Source organism: Heptranchias perlo, chromosome 22 (genome assembly GCF_035084215.1).
Source record: "Heptranchias perlo isolate sHepPer1 chromosome 22, sHepPer1.hap1, whole genome shotgun sequence".
NCBI classification, from domain to species: Eukaryota; Metazoa; Chordata; class Chondrichthyes; order Hexanchiformes; family Hexanchidae; genus Heptranchias; species Heptranchias perlo.
Window position 1 is genome coordinate 43,160,029 of NC_090346.1, and position 16,154 is coordinate 43,176,182.

Here is a 16,154-nt window from a genome sequence, read left to right on the forward strand (position 1 = left end):
GCAGATCAGACATTAAACCAATGACCTTTCAGTCTGTATGGCTTAGTATGCACCCAGTAATCCATCAGGGGATGCATTCAGGGACACAATGGATGGATCGCAAATGGTGTCAGTTTCTTTCTCACTGAATGACAACCGAACCCTATATAATTGATGTGTCAGATATTTGGAGTTTGGAGAAGGAGGTATTGCACCCTTGGGTCTGTACACTACACAATCCAATTTGACTTCACATCTGATAAAAGTAATCTTTTAGTCGTAAAAGACTTTTAAATACATGTGTAAAATCTGTCATTTTTACTATTTACATCACATGTGCTGCTTGTCAGAATTTACCAGACTGATTTACTGATTATCCTTCCATATTGACCAGACACACCAACATTTGGTGATTTTTTTTGTTGCCTTAACATAATTTCAACGCTTTTGTGGCTAATGTATCCTGAGATAAAATTAGCAGCTGTTATGGACTTGCAGTGATGTAATACCAATCACTTGACAATTAACATTGATGTTAGCTACCTGAATGGCACAGATTGTTATTCTACTGTTGTTACAGTGAGAGCCCTGGAATGTGAGTGAATGTTATTAAGGAGTGACTGAAATTGCTCAAGAGTTAGAATGGGAATGCTGGTGTGTTGTAATCAGTTTAAATTGTAACGTAAGGACACTTCAATCACTTTAGTTTCAGCAGGATTAGATGTCATGAATATTATTATATTTAGATAACATAACAAACTGTAATAAATGAGTTCTAGTCAGTCTCACAAGTACATAAAGTTATATCACACTGCTAGCCATTCGATTTACAAAACTGGCACTAATTCTTTTAACTGGTTAATGTACTTATTGTACAGTAAGTGAAATTGATCAAATCCCTGTTTGAATGTTGATTACAAACATGTGAGCTTTGTCTTTTTTACAGAGGCAAGAAAGTTTTAAAACATGTGACATTCTAAATGGGATTCTTATTTCTCCCGACCAGAAGAACTGATTTGAATTTTTTTATTTGTTGTTAAGCTGCTGGCAATTGTATTGTTTCTTCGTAGTGATGCAATTGTAAGATTGGTCAGATGGCTAATAATGCTAAGAAACTGTGTAAACACAAGAGACCGGGGGAGAAAAGCTTAGAGGAAACTAAACGGAAGAGAGCCAAGATCCAAAATGGGACCATTGTGGAAAGTGACATTGGACATAATAGGCAAGAGCAGCAAAAGGTAAGGAAACTGAGAGCAAAAGTGGTTATTTTTAAAATGAGCAATTCAGTTACAGGTTAATTTTATACCTTGATATTTTACCAATAAATGAGCTAACTTAGGAGAGGAAACTATTGGTGAATAGATAACTTTGACCGTTCAAATTCAAGTTGTCCGCCATTGTGCACTTTGCATTGGAGCTTCAATGTTCTTCCCATGGCAATAGCAGAACATAGGATCTGCCCATGATTTCAGATCCCAGCCTTGTCATCAAAGGTACAAAGATCAGGAAAGGAAAGCCAGCCTGGGCTATGCTGGCGCTGGCACTGGTCCAGGGGGTCGACTGCGGAGTGGCAGTAACAAAGGTGTGAAATCAGGTCCGCTGTAAACCTTGCTTTGCAGAGAATGTTCTATGGTATGGAGAAAATAAGCCACATCTACCCATATGTTTTTTTGAAAGATACAAAAGCATGTCCGATCTTTGTATTTTTTTAATGAAGTTGATCTAAGAATTGGGCTTTTTCTGAACAGATTTGTCAAACTATTGATAGTTAATCAAAATAACTTTCCACCGGCTCCTTGTGAAGTCTGTATTTACAAGTCAGATTTTTTTAACCACCATTTTTAATCATTTCACTCTAACGCCTCTGTTTACGGCAGTCTGGGCCATGTAACACACCCTGACTGAGATGGAATTGCCCAGTGCACACAATCACTGGTCTAAACCCAGGTCCTCACTCCACTATGCCATCCTATCATCAGACCTCTTTGATTTTGTCCTTTGAAGAAGTTTAGTATCTCCCCTCCCTACCACTCCATTGCACAGAGCTAGAATTATTTAATGCTACATTATCTTATTTTTATTTAATTCAACTAAAATAAGCATCCCAAGAAGGTCATGATTGAAATCCTTTATGCCACAATCTTTTTAATTTAAAAATAAAGCAGTTCGGTAAGTAAAGATTTTTGCCCCTCATGGACTACACTAGTTATAAAAATAAATGTTTGTACCCCTGCCATTACTGTAACTCCTTAAATAATTAGAAAAAGAACCTTTTTTTTCAAATTACCAGCATTTGCGGTTTCTTTTTATTTGTAGTTTTCTTTAGTAAGTTATATTTTCTCCTGGTCTCCTCTTTTATACCTACTTGCATCATGCCGTTTTTGAGCAGGTGATTAGGAGCTGCAGATCTCCCTAGGATTGTCCTGTCCTGCCTATAGGAATGTGTCTTATCTCCTATTTGCACCTCCCCTGCAAGGATATCTGAATTGAAGTCGCTGCATTCGGAATCATGTGCACGAATTCAAGTTCTGCAATCTGTGGCAGTGCTTCACATTTTTAGAATTATTGATTTTTTAAAAAAAAATTTAAAAGCAACTATATTCGTTATATACTACTATCAAACAATTAATTCACCATTTTGAAAACAGTTCTGTAGACCCTGTACCAGAATAATAATCTGTTTCTTTTATATTTGTTCTTTTAGGATGCTTCCATTTTCACTCTCAACTCGGAAAGTAACCACTGTGCCATTACTCATGAACAGATGTGTGAACTAATAAACTATGCTGTATTGGGAGAAGCGAGAATCTCTCCGCCCAGGTAATGTATACTTATTTGCTCCCAGATGATTCCAGATGTTTAACGGTCAACTCTGCCACAGTAAGAGACCATTCAACATTGAGCTTCAATTTAGTTTTGGTCCAAGTGAGCAAAGCTGCTGGTGTCCAAAGATCGGTGCTACCTTGGTTTCTTTCAATACAAGGGTGCAGCCATTTGGCATTCTCCTTTAGTTCCACGTGCAGCAAGGTCTATAGCATCACTTTCTTTTTTATGTAGAATTGGTTCCAATTTTCATGTAAAATAATCATTACAGTATTTATGCAATAATGCAGTAACAAAAAAAATTGTAAAGAGAAAAATAGGTGGTCTTTGAGCAGTGGGTTATGCAGAAGAAAGCTTTCAGGATTTTCACATAATTGTCACAAACTCACATGAGCTATTTACCGTTTTTGACACCAACACTGTGTTTAGTGAGGCATAAATCACACCAATAAAGGGGTGCACCGGAAATGTTAACCCATCTTTCTCTTGTAGATCCTGATTGATCCACTGCATTTCCAGCATTTTCTGTTTCTATTTTTGAATTTGAGTAACTTGTTTGACCCCAATCAGCCATTGAGTGATGCGAGTTCCCTCATTACAGCTCTGTAAATTATAAACAAAACAAAAATAATAGAATATATGCACTTGAGAATGTTTTTGAATACTGAACATTTGGGGCTGAGAGATACCAATGAAATAGTTGGCTGTCTGGTTGAGGGTGCATACCAAGGCATCTTTGTGCTTAGAAGTGTTGTTTGTTCATATGAAGTGCTGCTTTTGATTGATCAAGAACTAGGACAAAGTTACTTTCCACTTACAGACAAGAACTTTCTTTGAATGTGCAGCTTCTGAGAACACTCCAGATGAACATTAAGTGTTTGACTGCAGGAATATACTGTAATGCCATTTTCTTCCTACAGCTGGTGCCAAATTCACAGGCAGAAACAACTTAAAGGAGTAGCAGTGATTGTTCTACATGGAATGAGTCAGATGCACTTCTACAGATACTATCTCCAATTTAAGCAGCTGAGGAAAAGGTTCAAATGTGTAAGTTCAGTGTTAGAGTTGCATCTAGAAATCCATTTTAAGATACTATGTACTCTGACCCATTTGAAGAGGGAATTACATAGCATAGCACAGAATAGGCCATTCGACCCAACTGGTCTATGCCGGTGTTTATACTTCACACAAGCCTCTTCCCACCCTACCCCCATATCCCTCTGTTACTTCTCACTCATGTATGCATCCTCTTAAATTTGTCATTGCTATCTGCGTCAACCACTCCATGTCGCAACAGGTTCCACGTTCTCACCACTCTAAAGAAATTCTTCCTATGTCTCACTATTGTGCTTTTTAAAAATCAAACAGTTGAACATAATTTTTACAGTTTGTTTATCCTGATTTTTTGAATATTTTTCTTAAGCAGTGGCTAATGCTAGTATCATTGGTGAAATTATTGGAGAGGTGACAGAGTTTGACAGTGCAAGGGAGTTGAACACAGTCTACTCTGAAGTTGTGTATTTCAAATTTTCTTTCACTTTTTTACATTGCAAGAAATACGCCACACCATCCCTGTTAGCAGGCTAAATATAACTTGCTAGCCAGACAGCTACCTGAAACTGGTCTGCACTGCATTTAAAGAGAAAGATTTCTCACTCTGTAGGCCTGCCAGCCCAAAGCTCACCGTCTCTGCAGACTATGTGTAACCTTGTTTCCTAGCTGGACAGGAAGCCAAGGGCTTGACCTCTGACCCCCCCCCCCCCCTCTCCAACTCTCCATGTTCAAAGATTAGCCAACTGAGCTGCCAATTAAACTGGCTACTGCTGTCCCTCGGGGTCCACATGAAACTAATTCTGGCTGTGCTTGGAAGAATGGGAGTGAATGTTTACAGGGTGGGGGATGTCTAAAAGACTTCCATTGTCTCAAGTTGGAGTGAAATGAAGAAAGCACCCTTCTGGGTGCCCATTTTATCTGATTTCCAATCCACATTTCCCAGAAACTGGCTAGTTGTGAATCTAACCTTCTGTGAGCTGAATTTAACTTAATATCACCATTTCAATATAAATGTCACCAAGATCCTTCAGTGGACGCAGAGTCAGCAATCCCAAAACATTACAGAGGGGGAAAAGTCAGCCAAGGTTCCCCGCTCCCGGTCTTCATACAGTGCATTTTGCTGGAAAATAGACAGGTTTGGACATTAGGTAAGGATAGGATTTCACTTGGCTGGGTCACGTGGTCAAATTACCTGCTGACACTGCATAGATTCACATATGGAGAATGCCCATTGGGCCAAGGTACCAGAAAGCTGCCACCATTCATGAAACTGTACTCCAGCGTGTGTTCCCTTCGGGAGAGAAGGGGAGAAAATTGATAAATTTGTTTCTAACCAAAAAGGCATCGTGCCCTCAAAAAAAAATGTTAACATACTTTGTGCATGATAGTAAAAAGAACAGTTCCTTGCAGAATATCCCCAGTACCCAGAAAATCACATTTATGTTTCCATTGTTGAAATAATCTTCAAATCATCTTTCTATTTATTTGCAGAGATTTAGCATTCCCCCTCCTCCTGACGATTTTCTGCTTCGTATTTTTGGAACTGAGAAATTGCTTCCACAAGGCAGCAAGGGTCCACTGGTCAATGGTAATGACGTAACCACAAAAAAGGTTCTCAAGTAAATTTTACTAATTCTACTTTGCAGCATTCTTCCTTGACCTGTTACAACAACAACAAAATCTTATTACTTACAATTACTTTCCCCATTGGGGAAGTAAGTCACATTATTTCTCTCTCACTTGTACCAAAGCTGATTATTACTTTAATGGCAATGGATTTCTGCCATCGGCAATGGCAGTCAGGAAAGGCGGGGGGTGGGGGGGATTCACTTCCACCTGATGACCAGACGGACCATTGCACAAGTCAATAAAAAGACTGTATCCTAACTGGATTAGAGACCTAACAAGATAAGCCTCCTAAAAGATATACTGCCACTGTGAAAAGTTAAAGTTTCTCCTTGGGTACAGGAAAAATAATAAGTAATCTTTTTTTAAAAGTTATTTGAGAGAGAACTTTCCAATGTACAGTCCAATTGCTTCCCTTTAGTATAGTGATTATGTTACTGGAGTATTTATCTAGGGCCTGGTACAATCACTGAACATGAGTTCAAATCCCACCATGGTAGTTTGAGAATTTGAATTCAGTTTTTTTTAAATCTGGAATTAAAAATCCGTAAAAGGGATCATGAAGATGTCGGATTGTCGCAAAAACCCAACTGGTTCACTAATGTCCTTTAGGGAAGGAAACCTGCCATCCTTACCTGGTCTGGCCTATATGTCACTCCAGTCCTGCACCAATATGTTTGACTCTTTATTGTCCTCCGAAGTGATCTAGCAAGCCACTCAGTTGTACCAAAAATCTGTTAGCAGCGGTTCAAGGAGAATGGCCACTACCACCTTCTCAAGGGCAACTGGGGATGGGCAATAAATGCCAACCTTGCCAGCGATGCCTCTCTCCCACAAAAAGCAGTAGATGCTAGCTCAATTATTAATTTTGAATCTGAGATCGATAGAATTTTGCTAACCAAGGGTATTATAGGATATGGAGCCACGGCAGGTGGATGGAGTTAGGATGTAGATCAGCCATGATCTCATTGAATAACGGAACAGGCTCAAGGGGCTGTTCCTATGGTGCCCAGATCCTGAGAATGTGTTAAAAAAAATACATTTCAGCTTCCAGAGAGCTGATGAAGTTCTGCAGATGTGTTACATCAGCTCAAGAATCAAGCATCAAGAAGCTCGACACCATCCAGGACAAAGCAGCCCGTTTGATTGGCACCCTATCCACCACCTTAAACATTCACTCCCTCCACCACTGGTGCACCATGGCTGCAGTTTGTACCATCTATAAAATGCACTGCAGCAACTCGCCACGACTTCTTCGACAGCACCTCCCAAACCCGCGCCGCGACCTCTACCACCTAGAAGGACAAGGGCAGCAGGCACATGGGAACAACACCACCTGCACGTTCCCCTCCAAGTCACACATCATCCTGACCTGGAAATATATCGCCGTTCCTTTATCGTCGCTGGGTCAATATCCTGGAACTCCCTACCTAACAGCACTGTGGGAGTACCTTCACCATACACTCTGCAGCAGTTCAAGAAGGCAGCTCACCACCAACTTCTCAAGGGCAATTTGGGATGGGCAATAAATGCTGGCTTTGCCAGCGACACCCACATCCCATGAATGAATAAAAAAATTCTTTGACATAGTCATCATTGTCAAATGTTAACTGAATAGGCCCACTTATTGGGATGTCTGAGTAGCTGCGGTGGTGGAGCACTGCACTCCCAATTAGAGGATCATGAGGTCGTACCTGAGCATCACTGAAATTCAGTTTTACCTGACATCAGAAGCTGAGTTTCGCCAGTTTTCAGTTGCATTGTTGCATGTATTATTGTGCAGCAGTCAGGTGCTTCATCTCCAGTTAATGGCAGAAGGAACCAACGGGCGTCATCCTGCCTAACTACCTGTTATCCAAAGACTGTCATCCTGGCTAAGGCCTGGCGGCAAAGACCTGTGGTTTCAAGTTTTAGACTAGACGGCTGATGGTTTAAGATCGAACTCCTGACAACCTGGTGGGGTATTAAGGAAACAAAGATGAGATGTTAAAGTGAGATACCCTTGCCATGGTGGCTGAAAAAAAACCCATAGCATCCCAGAATCGGGGTAACTACCTGTATCCTACACAGTATTCCCCCAAGAAAATTCTGCCAGTATTCTGTTCCCCGTAGTGTCTCCACAAAATGTGTAGTCGCTTTGTGTTAATATCATGTTTCATATTTTTGATTTTTTTTCTTCATGGGATGGACTTTGGTATTGAGTTACGTTTAAGGAGTGTATTGTGAAACAAAGTAAATTTGCACAGGTTTAAAAAGAGAGGCTGCAGGCTTTGACAATGTGTATTCAAGCCAGAATGTCAGCACTCAGTCTATTTCAAATTGATACGTTGAGGATCTGTCTTAACCCAGGCCCATTAGCCAGGATGACCGAGGACATTAAGCAGTCATCACCACCTTCTGAAGGGCAACTAGGAATGGGCAACACATTGTCTGCAGAGATGATCAAGTGGCCAACAAATATTCACACCCATCGCAGTGAGGACATTTCTGTTCATGCGTGTGTGGCATGAGGTATCTGCAGAGAATATACTCCAGGGCAAGGGGATAGTCAGTTTGGTTGAAAGGCCTAATGGCAAATCCTTGCACAGGTAGGTGTCAGAGACATCAGCCCTCTGTTTCCTGCGTCAGAATTAACAGAAAAGAAGGGAAAACCCATTGTCGGTGGCAGTCAGGTTTTAAACAAGGCACTGTGGTGTGTAGGCCTGAGGCGCAGAGCTGGAAGCTAAAAATGCAGCTGGTCAGTTTTTGCCATTAGTAGTAGTTGGAAAGAAAGGTAATGCCAAAAATAAATGAGTCAGTACACAAAAGGACAGGATACATGGTTTATTATTTTTTTTCTCATGTTTCCGAGGCGAGAAGTGAGTTTTGAGTAACTCGGTGGAATCTGTTTTGACTGTTGCTCCGTATGTTCACTTGCTGTCAGTGAAATAAAGCAGCTTAACAATTCGTACCCGGCCTCGTCTTCCCAAGTGTTTCATAGTCCACCATTGAGAAGATTGGAGAAACACGCGTGCAGGCACATGCGATAAACATAGGGGTAGAAATCAGTCTCGGGTGGTATCGGATCAGCCGCCCATTATACAGCCCAACCTGATGTTCAATTCCACTGACTGCAGTAGAACTGAATATCGAATGGTGGGAGGGGGGACATGTAACAGGCGGTCGGTGCGATACCCGCCCAACACTAATCTCTACCCCATAATGTCCAGTTCAGATCAAATTCTTACATGCCTGGGTTACGATATTGTATAATTAGATATTGGGCTGTACGAGCACACTCCTGAACATAAGACACTCAAACCTCTTAGGGAGTAATGAGCACCACTATTTCCGAAAGAATATCTGAGGTAGACACAAAATTTGTAATAGTTACACATGTAAATATTTTCATATCAAATACAAATATCACAGATGGGCTTAAAGAGGGGGGAGTAGAATGTGGAGGGGGGAAGTAAAATCAGATGAATATTTTGTTGTTCAGTTAAGAAAAATATACTTAAGAATTTTGCTATCTATTTCAGAGACCCCTGTAGTGAATGGACATTGCCTCGTGACAGAGAATAATAGCTACGGGCCACCAGGTCTTGATAATCATCCCATCATTATTAAATATGGCAGCAAGAAACGAGGCTTGACCAGTTACTTGCTGAGTGAAAAAGAGCTGACTAAGAATGATTATCCTGTCGCAGGTCAGTATGTTTCTCCTACACTGTTGAACACAACCTTGCCCAATTATTGTTCCTTAATGTTGAAACAATACCTGTGTTAAGTTTTTGGGCCTCTTCCACCCTTATCCTAGATACTTCTGCTTCTGTATTTAGATCACTTTCATAATTAGGTTCTTAGTGCCTCGTGATCTTGACAGTATTTTCACTGCCCTGATAGCTGGATATGTTTTTGGTAACGTGCCCAAGATGACAAACAAGAAACCTTTCTGTAAATTGCTTTAGCTACTGAATTTATCCTGTTGAAAGATGTTGGATGTTAAGGAATTATGTTGCATTATATGTACGATAACTGTTAAATGGCTTTATTTTGCTGCTTTGGTTATGTAACCACTGTATGTAAGCACTGTCCTGTGCTTTCTTTTTCAAAATGTATTAGGCATTCCTGGTTCTGAAGGATTCATTCAGAGTGGTTGCACATCTAAAGTAACTGACAACAGTCCATTGTTGGGCCTAGACTGTGAAATGGTAAGTTAATTTCCAGGTTTGATGTCCGCAGCAGTTAGAAGTTATAAATTGAAGCAAGAGGAATTCGGACAGTTTTGACCGAGTTATGAGTGGACGTGAGCACATAGTATAACAAACTGCCCGTGAGTTCAGATTCTGGTACGTTTGTGGAGGAAATTCAATGATGGAGAAATAATGAGTCTTATTTTTTCCCATTTTGTTACTTATAGCACATGATGTGTGCAGTGTGTTGCATTGGCCCCAGTAAGGACAGCCTAATGTGTCATTTATAATTCCATTGGATTTTAGAGAGTATGCTGAACTTATCTCCTCCACCCACAACACACAGCTCCAAGTGCCATACAAGTGATGCATTGCTGCAGTTTTTAATAATGAGGAAGCTAACTGCTTCATTATTAAAAACTGCAACAATGAGTGCCTTCACTAATGCATAAACTCCCTCCCTGACCTCATATTATTGCAGTTAAGTTTTACAGACCGTTTCATTAACAGGGTTCCTCTGTGAAGAATAAAGATTTTATATAGTGCCAGAACAGCCAGTGAATTACTTTTGAAACAGTTATTGTTGTTATGTAGACAAACATGGCAGCCAGTTTGCACACAGCAAAATAAATTAGATCAGTGACCAGTTAATTTACTTTTGATGATGTCCCTGCTTCTGTTTGAATAGTGTCATGAGATCTTTTACTTCACCTAAGTTTAATGTCTCATCCAAAAGATGGCACCTCCGACCATTCCTTAAGTACTTGACTGTCAACTTTAGATTATGTGCTTTAGTCTCCAACCATACCTTCTGACTCAGGTGAAAATACAACCAACTGCACCCTCATAAAGCTGAGTGCTGCACTCTTTAACACACCTGAAGCTGAGAACCACATCCTTCACTCATTGCTAGTTATTTTTTGTGAAATATGTAGGCATGCCTCACTTTTACTCAGAACCAACAAACACCGATTGCAGGGTTGATGGAGGAACCTCATCAAAGTCGAAACCACCAATGTTAGTGTTACTTTGAAAATACAAAATGATTCAACAAAATTTAACATTTTAAACTTAAATCTGGTCTCCATATTATAGAAAGGATGTAGAGACATTGGAGAAGGTGCAAAAAAGATTCACAAGGGTGAAATCAAATCGAGAGGATATCCTTATCAGGAAAGGCTGAACAGGCATGGGCTCTTTCCTCTAGAAAAGAGATGGTTGACGGGTGACTTGATAGGTCTTTAAGATAATGATAGGGTAGACGTAGAGAAAATGTTACCACTTGTGGGGGAGTCCAAAACTAGAGGTCATAAATCTAAAATAGTCGCTGATAAATCCAATGGGGAATTCAGGATAAATGTCTTTACCCAAAGAGTAGTAAGAATGTACTATCACAAGGAGTAGTTGAGGCAAATAGCGTAGATGAATTTAAGGGGAAACTAGATAAGCACATGAGGGAGAAAGGAATAGAAGAGTATGCTAATAGGGTTAAGTGAAGTAGGGAGGGAGGAGGCTCATGTGGAGCATAAACACCGGCATAGACCAGTTGGGCTGAATGGCCTGTTTCTGTGCTGTAATTTTGACGTAAAATAACAGGGTTTTTTTTACATTTATCAAGTATACAATAAGAATATTACGTGTGGTGCTCGCTGGAAAGAACTTGCATTTATATAGCACCTTTCACGTTCTCAGGATGTCCCAAAGCCCTTCACAGCCAATGAAATGCTTTTGAAGTGCAGTCACTGTTGTAATGTAAGGAAACATAGCAGCTAATTTAGTTAAGCAAGGTTGCACAAACAGCAGTGAGGTAAATTACCAGATAATCTGTTTTAGTGGTTATGGTCAACGGATAAATGCTGGCCAGGACACCGGGAGAACTCCCTTGCTCTTCTTTGAATAGTGCCATGGGATCTTTTACTTGATAGGGAAGACAGGACCTCAGTTTAACATTCCATCCGAAAGACGGCACCTCTAACAGTGCAGCACTCCTTCAGTACTGCAGTGAAGTGTTAGTCTGGATTTTGTGCTCAAGTCTCTGGAGTATGGCTTGAACCCACAACATTCTGACTCAGAGACAAGAGTGCTACCACTGAGCCAAGGCTGACACCTTAAATTATGGTCTTGACCTTGTGAAATACGTCCAAATAAGCTCCACCACTGCAGTAGTTACTATTACTCTTATTACATCAAACTATTGAAATTAATTGCAGATACTTTATTGTTGTCTTCATTTGGATTATTGCAGTGCCTGACTACGAAAGGGAATGAGCTGACACGAGTCTCCGTTGTCAGTGCGGAGGGATGCTGTCTGATGGATGAGCTGGTGAAGCCAGACAACCACATCCTCAACTACCTCACCAGGTAATGATTGAATTGTTAGATTAATAGTGGACACTTGAAATAATAGATAATTTTAGTAAAATATGTAGGCCTGCTTTACAAATGTAATTTTTAAAATGCCCCTTTCTCATCAAGTGTGCTGATGTTTCTGTAACTATTTGTGGTTGCCACAGTTTTGTATTTTTTAATGTGGTGAAGTTTCTACTATGAAAGCATACAGTGCTTTTAGATGATATCTTGGAGTTCCAAGTTGTATTGTGTGAATTGTTGGTCATAGCATAGTAGGGAAAAGTGACTGAATTGGTTGCACCATTTCAGGAGTATTATGTATTGTAGCGGTTGCAAGGGCAGTGTATTTTGGTTAGTAATATTGTGAAATGCAAACATGTTTGATATGCTGTGATGTGGATTTGAGTATTTGATGGTGAAATGTGGTTGTTCTGTATAATGGTAGTTGGCAGAAGTCCGTTGCATGAAGCTAGGGAGATTATTTCTTAGGTCAGAAGTGTTACTATTTTATTCTAAAGTATTTTTCTAATGTCACATTAATATGCTTTATGGACTATGTGAAACTGAAGCTAATCAGTGGTGTTTGCGATTGTCAGCCTGTGCAATCTGACATTTTAATGGTATGACTAAAGTATTAATGGGCCACATATCAACCAGGAATACAGCCTTTGTGACAGAATGTTATTGGATTTTAATATGTAATATAAATAAAACCCAATAAACTCATCCTGACTTTTTTAATATAAGCAGAGTTAAAGCATTTCCAGAGTTCGGTTCTGCTTGACCTTATTAATTTGCATGATTTAATACTAAATAAACAACTGTGTTGAAAATTCCCCATTCTATTAGGTTTGTTCTGGTGACGACATGGAATAATGCAATTGAAATAAAATCCTCTTTAAACTCTTGCTGCTATTTCACTTCATAAACTCAAAAACCATTGCATCTAATTTTAACCTGCAGCACAACCCTATTTTGTTATTGAACCTATTGGTGAGAGCTGGTAAGCCCTCTTCAAATAGGCCAATAATATAACCAGTGAGTGGTAACCTCAACCCAATGTCTCTAACAGTCAGACAGTCTCAGAGATATGAGTTACCATTAGGTTGATACTTTTCAGAATTATATAAATGTTTCTTTCTATTTTATTCTAAAGTAGAATTGTAAGGCAATTAAGAGGATGGTATGCATAATAATCAAAAATTGTCTTAATCGTGCATAAATTCTTTGGCTAAATCTCAAGCAAAAATCGTGTATTTGTAAGTTTTATCTTTTTTTAATTTTGTAATTACACTGAAATTGAGGAGGTTCAGCATTGTCACAAACTGTATATTCAGGTTCTCTGGGATTACTTGGAAGATGCTGATACCAGTGAAAACAAAACTGAAGGATGTTCAAGCCAAGCTGAAGAAGATCTTGCCCTATGATGCTGTCCTTGTGGGGCACTCTTTAAACAATGACTTGAAAGCTTTGCAAGTAAGTATTGTACATGTCTTTGTAATTTTCTGCACACAATTGTTACGGACTTGAGACAGATTTTAGAACTGAGCAGTATCATGACTCTTAAGGATTGAATATAGTTAATTACGCAATGTATTCTTCTAGAGTTTTGATAATGCTAACAATACACTGGGTTAGTTCACTGTTCTTTCACCTGGACCAGGTGTTCTGCCCAATATTTATTCCTCAGCCAACATCACGAAAATGGATTATCTGGTCATTATCACATTGCCGTTTGTGGGAGCTTGCTGTGCACAAATTAGCTGCCACGTTTCTGGCATTACAACAGCAACTACATTTCAAAAGTACTTCATTGGCTGTAAAGCGCTTTGAGGTGTCCTGAGGTTGTGAAAGGCGCTATATAAACATAAATTCTTTCTCGGAGTTGGGTTTCAATTGAGACTAAATTGATGGGAGAAAACTCCATTTTAAAGAAAACATTTAGGGGTAGATATCACCCCCCGCCCCCCCCCTGCACTGGTCAGGACCATGGGATGCTAGTCGGTGGAATGCCCGGTAATACCTTGTTAGAATTCAGCTGGTGGGCTGAAGGCAGAAAATGATCCCCCTGGAACGGCCTGGCCTCCAGGCAGGAAGAAAGTATGTTGGGGGGGTGGAGCTGGGGCAACAATGACCCAGGCTGGTTTTGTGGAGCCCGGAAAAGCATTCCTGCTCCTCCCGGCCCCACAAAAATACAGTAAAACTTATCTGTGAGCTCTTTTTCAGCTGGGCCACCAGCTAATACTGCGCAGAGTGTGCTAAAATGGCAAATGGGGTCCTGTGTGCATCTGAGTCCTATGTACGTCATAGAACCCTGATTGCCCTTAGCAAACTGCCATCAAAAGTTGGCATTATTTTATCAGTCTGTGAATGAGGCTATAGAAAATGGAAGAGGATGCTCTTCTAAACTTGGAGAACAAACCATTTTAAGATTAAAGTAATAAGATACATGCTGCATCTGACCCAAGAGTGATTAATGCTGTCGCTCTGTGCCCTGTGGATACATGTTCTAATCCATAACCTCTGCCTTTGCATTGATGGGGTCAAATACACATTTAAGAAAAAATTGTGATTTTTGTTTTTTGTGTATCGACATTTTTTTTTCTGTTGAAACATTTACGAACTGAGTTTCAACAGATAACGATCCTTGATTTTTTAAAAAGCATTGATTTCAAATCCACTAAAACTGTGACTTTAAGTAGTCGCTCAGCGGTCTTGTCTTGACACAGGCCATATTCTGTAACTACGGCAGGTGCTACATGGGAAATGGGTTTAGTTCATGAATTAAATTTATTTAATATAAATTTTTTGCCATTTATATTTTGAATACTAATTTTGTAATTGAATGCAATTCATTTCCCTTACAGATGATTCATCCAAATGTTATTGACACATCACTGCTTTTTGCCAGAGAATTTGGTCGAAGGTTTAAGTTGAAAGATTTGGTAAAACAAGTTCTAGGGTGAGATCATTGAGATTTATTTTTAAATAGTGCCGGTGGGGGTAGGGGCTACTTTAGGTGAAATGTGTTTTTAAATTATGAGCACTATTATTAGTGAATTCATTAGCCATTTTTGGCCTCCAGTGCCCTATCCAGAATTTTTTTCCATGCATTTATTACATTTCCAGCCCAGCTTTCTGTTTTGTAGATTCCCCCTACCTGCATGCCCTGTTGCTCCTCTGCCAGTGGAGCAAATTTAAGATGAAACTGCAACAAAGTGTCACAAATCATGTATGCATGCATGACCACTATGTTTGTTTCTGATACTTTATTTGCAGGGCAGGTAGGTAAGGAAAAAGCTACTCTTTAGAATGGTGAGCTGGGTAGGAGTCATCAGAGCAAAGGAGGCCTTTTTTGGGGCTTCTGATTCATGGATCTACGAACATACAAACAATAACAGACAGGAAAAGACCCTCTGGTCCATCCAGCCTGTCCCACAACAATTGTGCCCACCCCACCCAAAACCATGTGATCTCCTGGGAGAGGTGAAAAACCAGATTAAAAGCCCAGGCCAATGTGGGGGGGGGGGGGAAATCTGGGCAATTCCTCTCCGACCCCTGTGGCGATTGAAACTGGTCCAGGAGATCATTCTGGCCCTGATAATTCTATGCATTACCTACCTTTTGTAAGAGGTGATCTCTGCCCCAGCCAGAAACAGGTCCAGCTCGCGCTTGAAGGATCTGCCTTGTGGTGTAAAGGGAATGGTTCTAGGAAACCGTAATCATAACACTAACCCTGGATTTCAGGATTGGGCCTCAGCTTGAATATGATTCAAGGGTGAACATTCCTGCTGTATCGACAGACATTCCAGTGTTTTTGTGACATTGAAATGCATTTGTGTTCATTATGGCAGAACTAGAATTGTTTCTGTAATGTTTCATATTCCCTGGGATGTAATACCATCAGTCTTCCTCAGACAATGCAGAGCAATTCCCACCCAAAATTTATATCTCTATATCTATTTTAATATATAAATGCATGCATGCTTTTTCTGTATCACATTTGCTGCCTGTAACTTTTTCCTGTCATACCTATTTCTGTTACGTCTATATCATCCCTATACTTAACGTACCATTATACTTGACTTTGAGTCTTCCCATCTTCAAGGTAGGTAGCACTATGTTCACAATCTGGTGCCTACCTGGCCT

At 40.0% G+C, this 16,154-nt stretch overlaps 1 protein-coding gene across 1 annotated transcript in view; it reads left to right on the forward strand.

Moving 5' to 3' along the window:
• LOC137340713 (RNA exonuclease 5-like) overlaps positions 1–16,154 on the forward strand; it is a 36,406-nt gene that overhangs the window by 967 nt on the left and 19,285 nt on the right. Inside the window, exons 2-10 of the mRNA XM_068003404.1 lie at positions 1,021–1,217; positions 2,684–2,799; positions 3,723–3,849; positions 5,347–5,443; positions 9,003–9,170; positions 9,586–9,674; positions 11,902–12,017; positions 13,343–13,481; positions 14,873–14,967. Coding sequence (XP_067859505.1) covers positions 1,074–1,217; positions 2,684–2,799; positions 3,723–3,849; positions 5,347–5,443; positions 9,003–9,170; positions 9,586–9,674; positions 11,902–12,017; positions 13,343–13,481; positions 14,873–14,967 — 1,091 coding nt within the window. The 5' untranslated portion in view covers positions 1,021–1,073. The remainder of the gene's footprint in view (positions 1–1,020; positions 1,218–2,683; positions 2,800–3,722; positions 3,850–5,346; positions 5,444–9,002; positions 9,171–9,585; positions 9,675–11,901; positions 12,018–13,342; positions 13,482–14,872; positions 14,968–16,154) is intronic.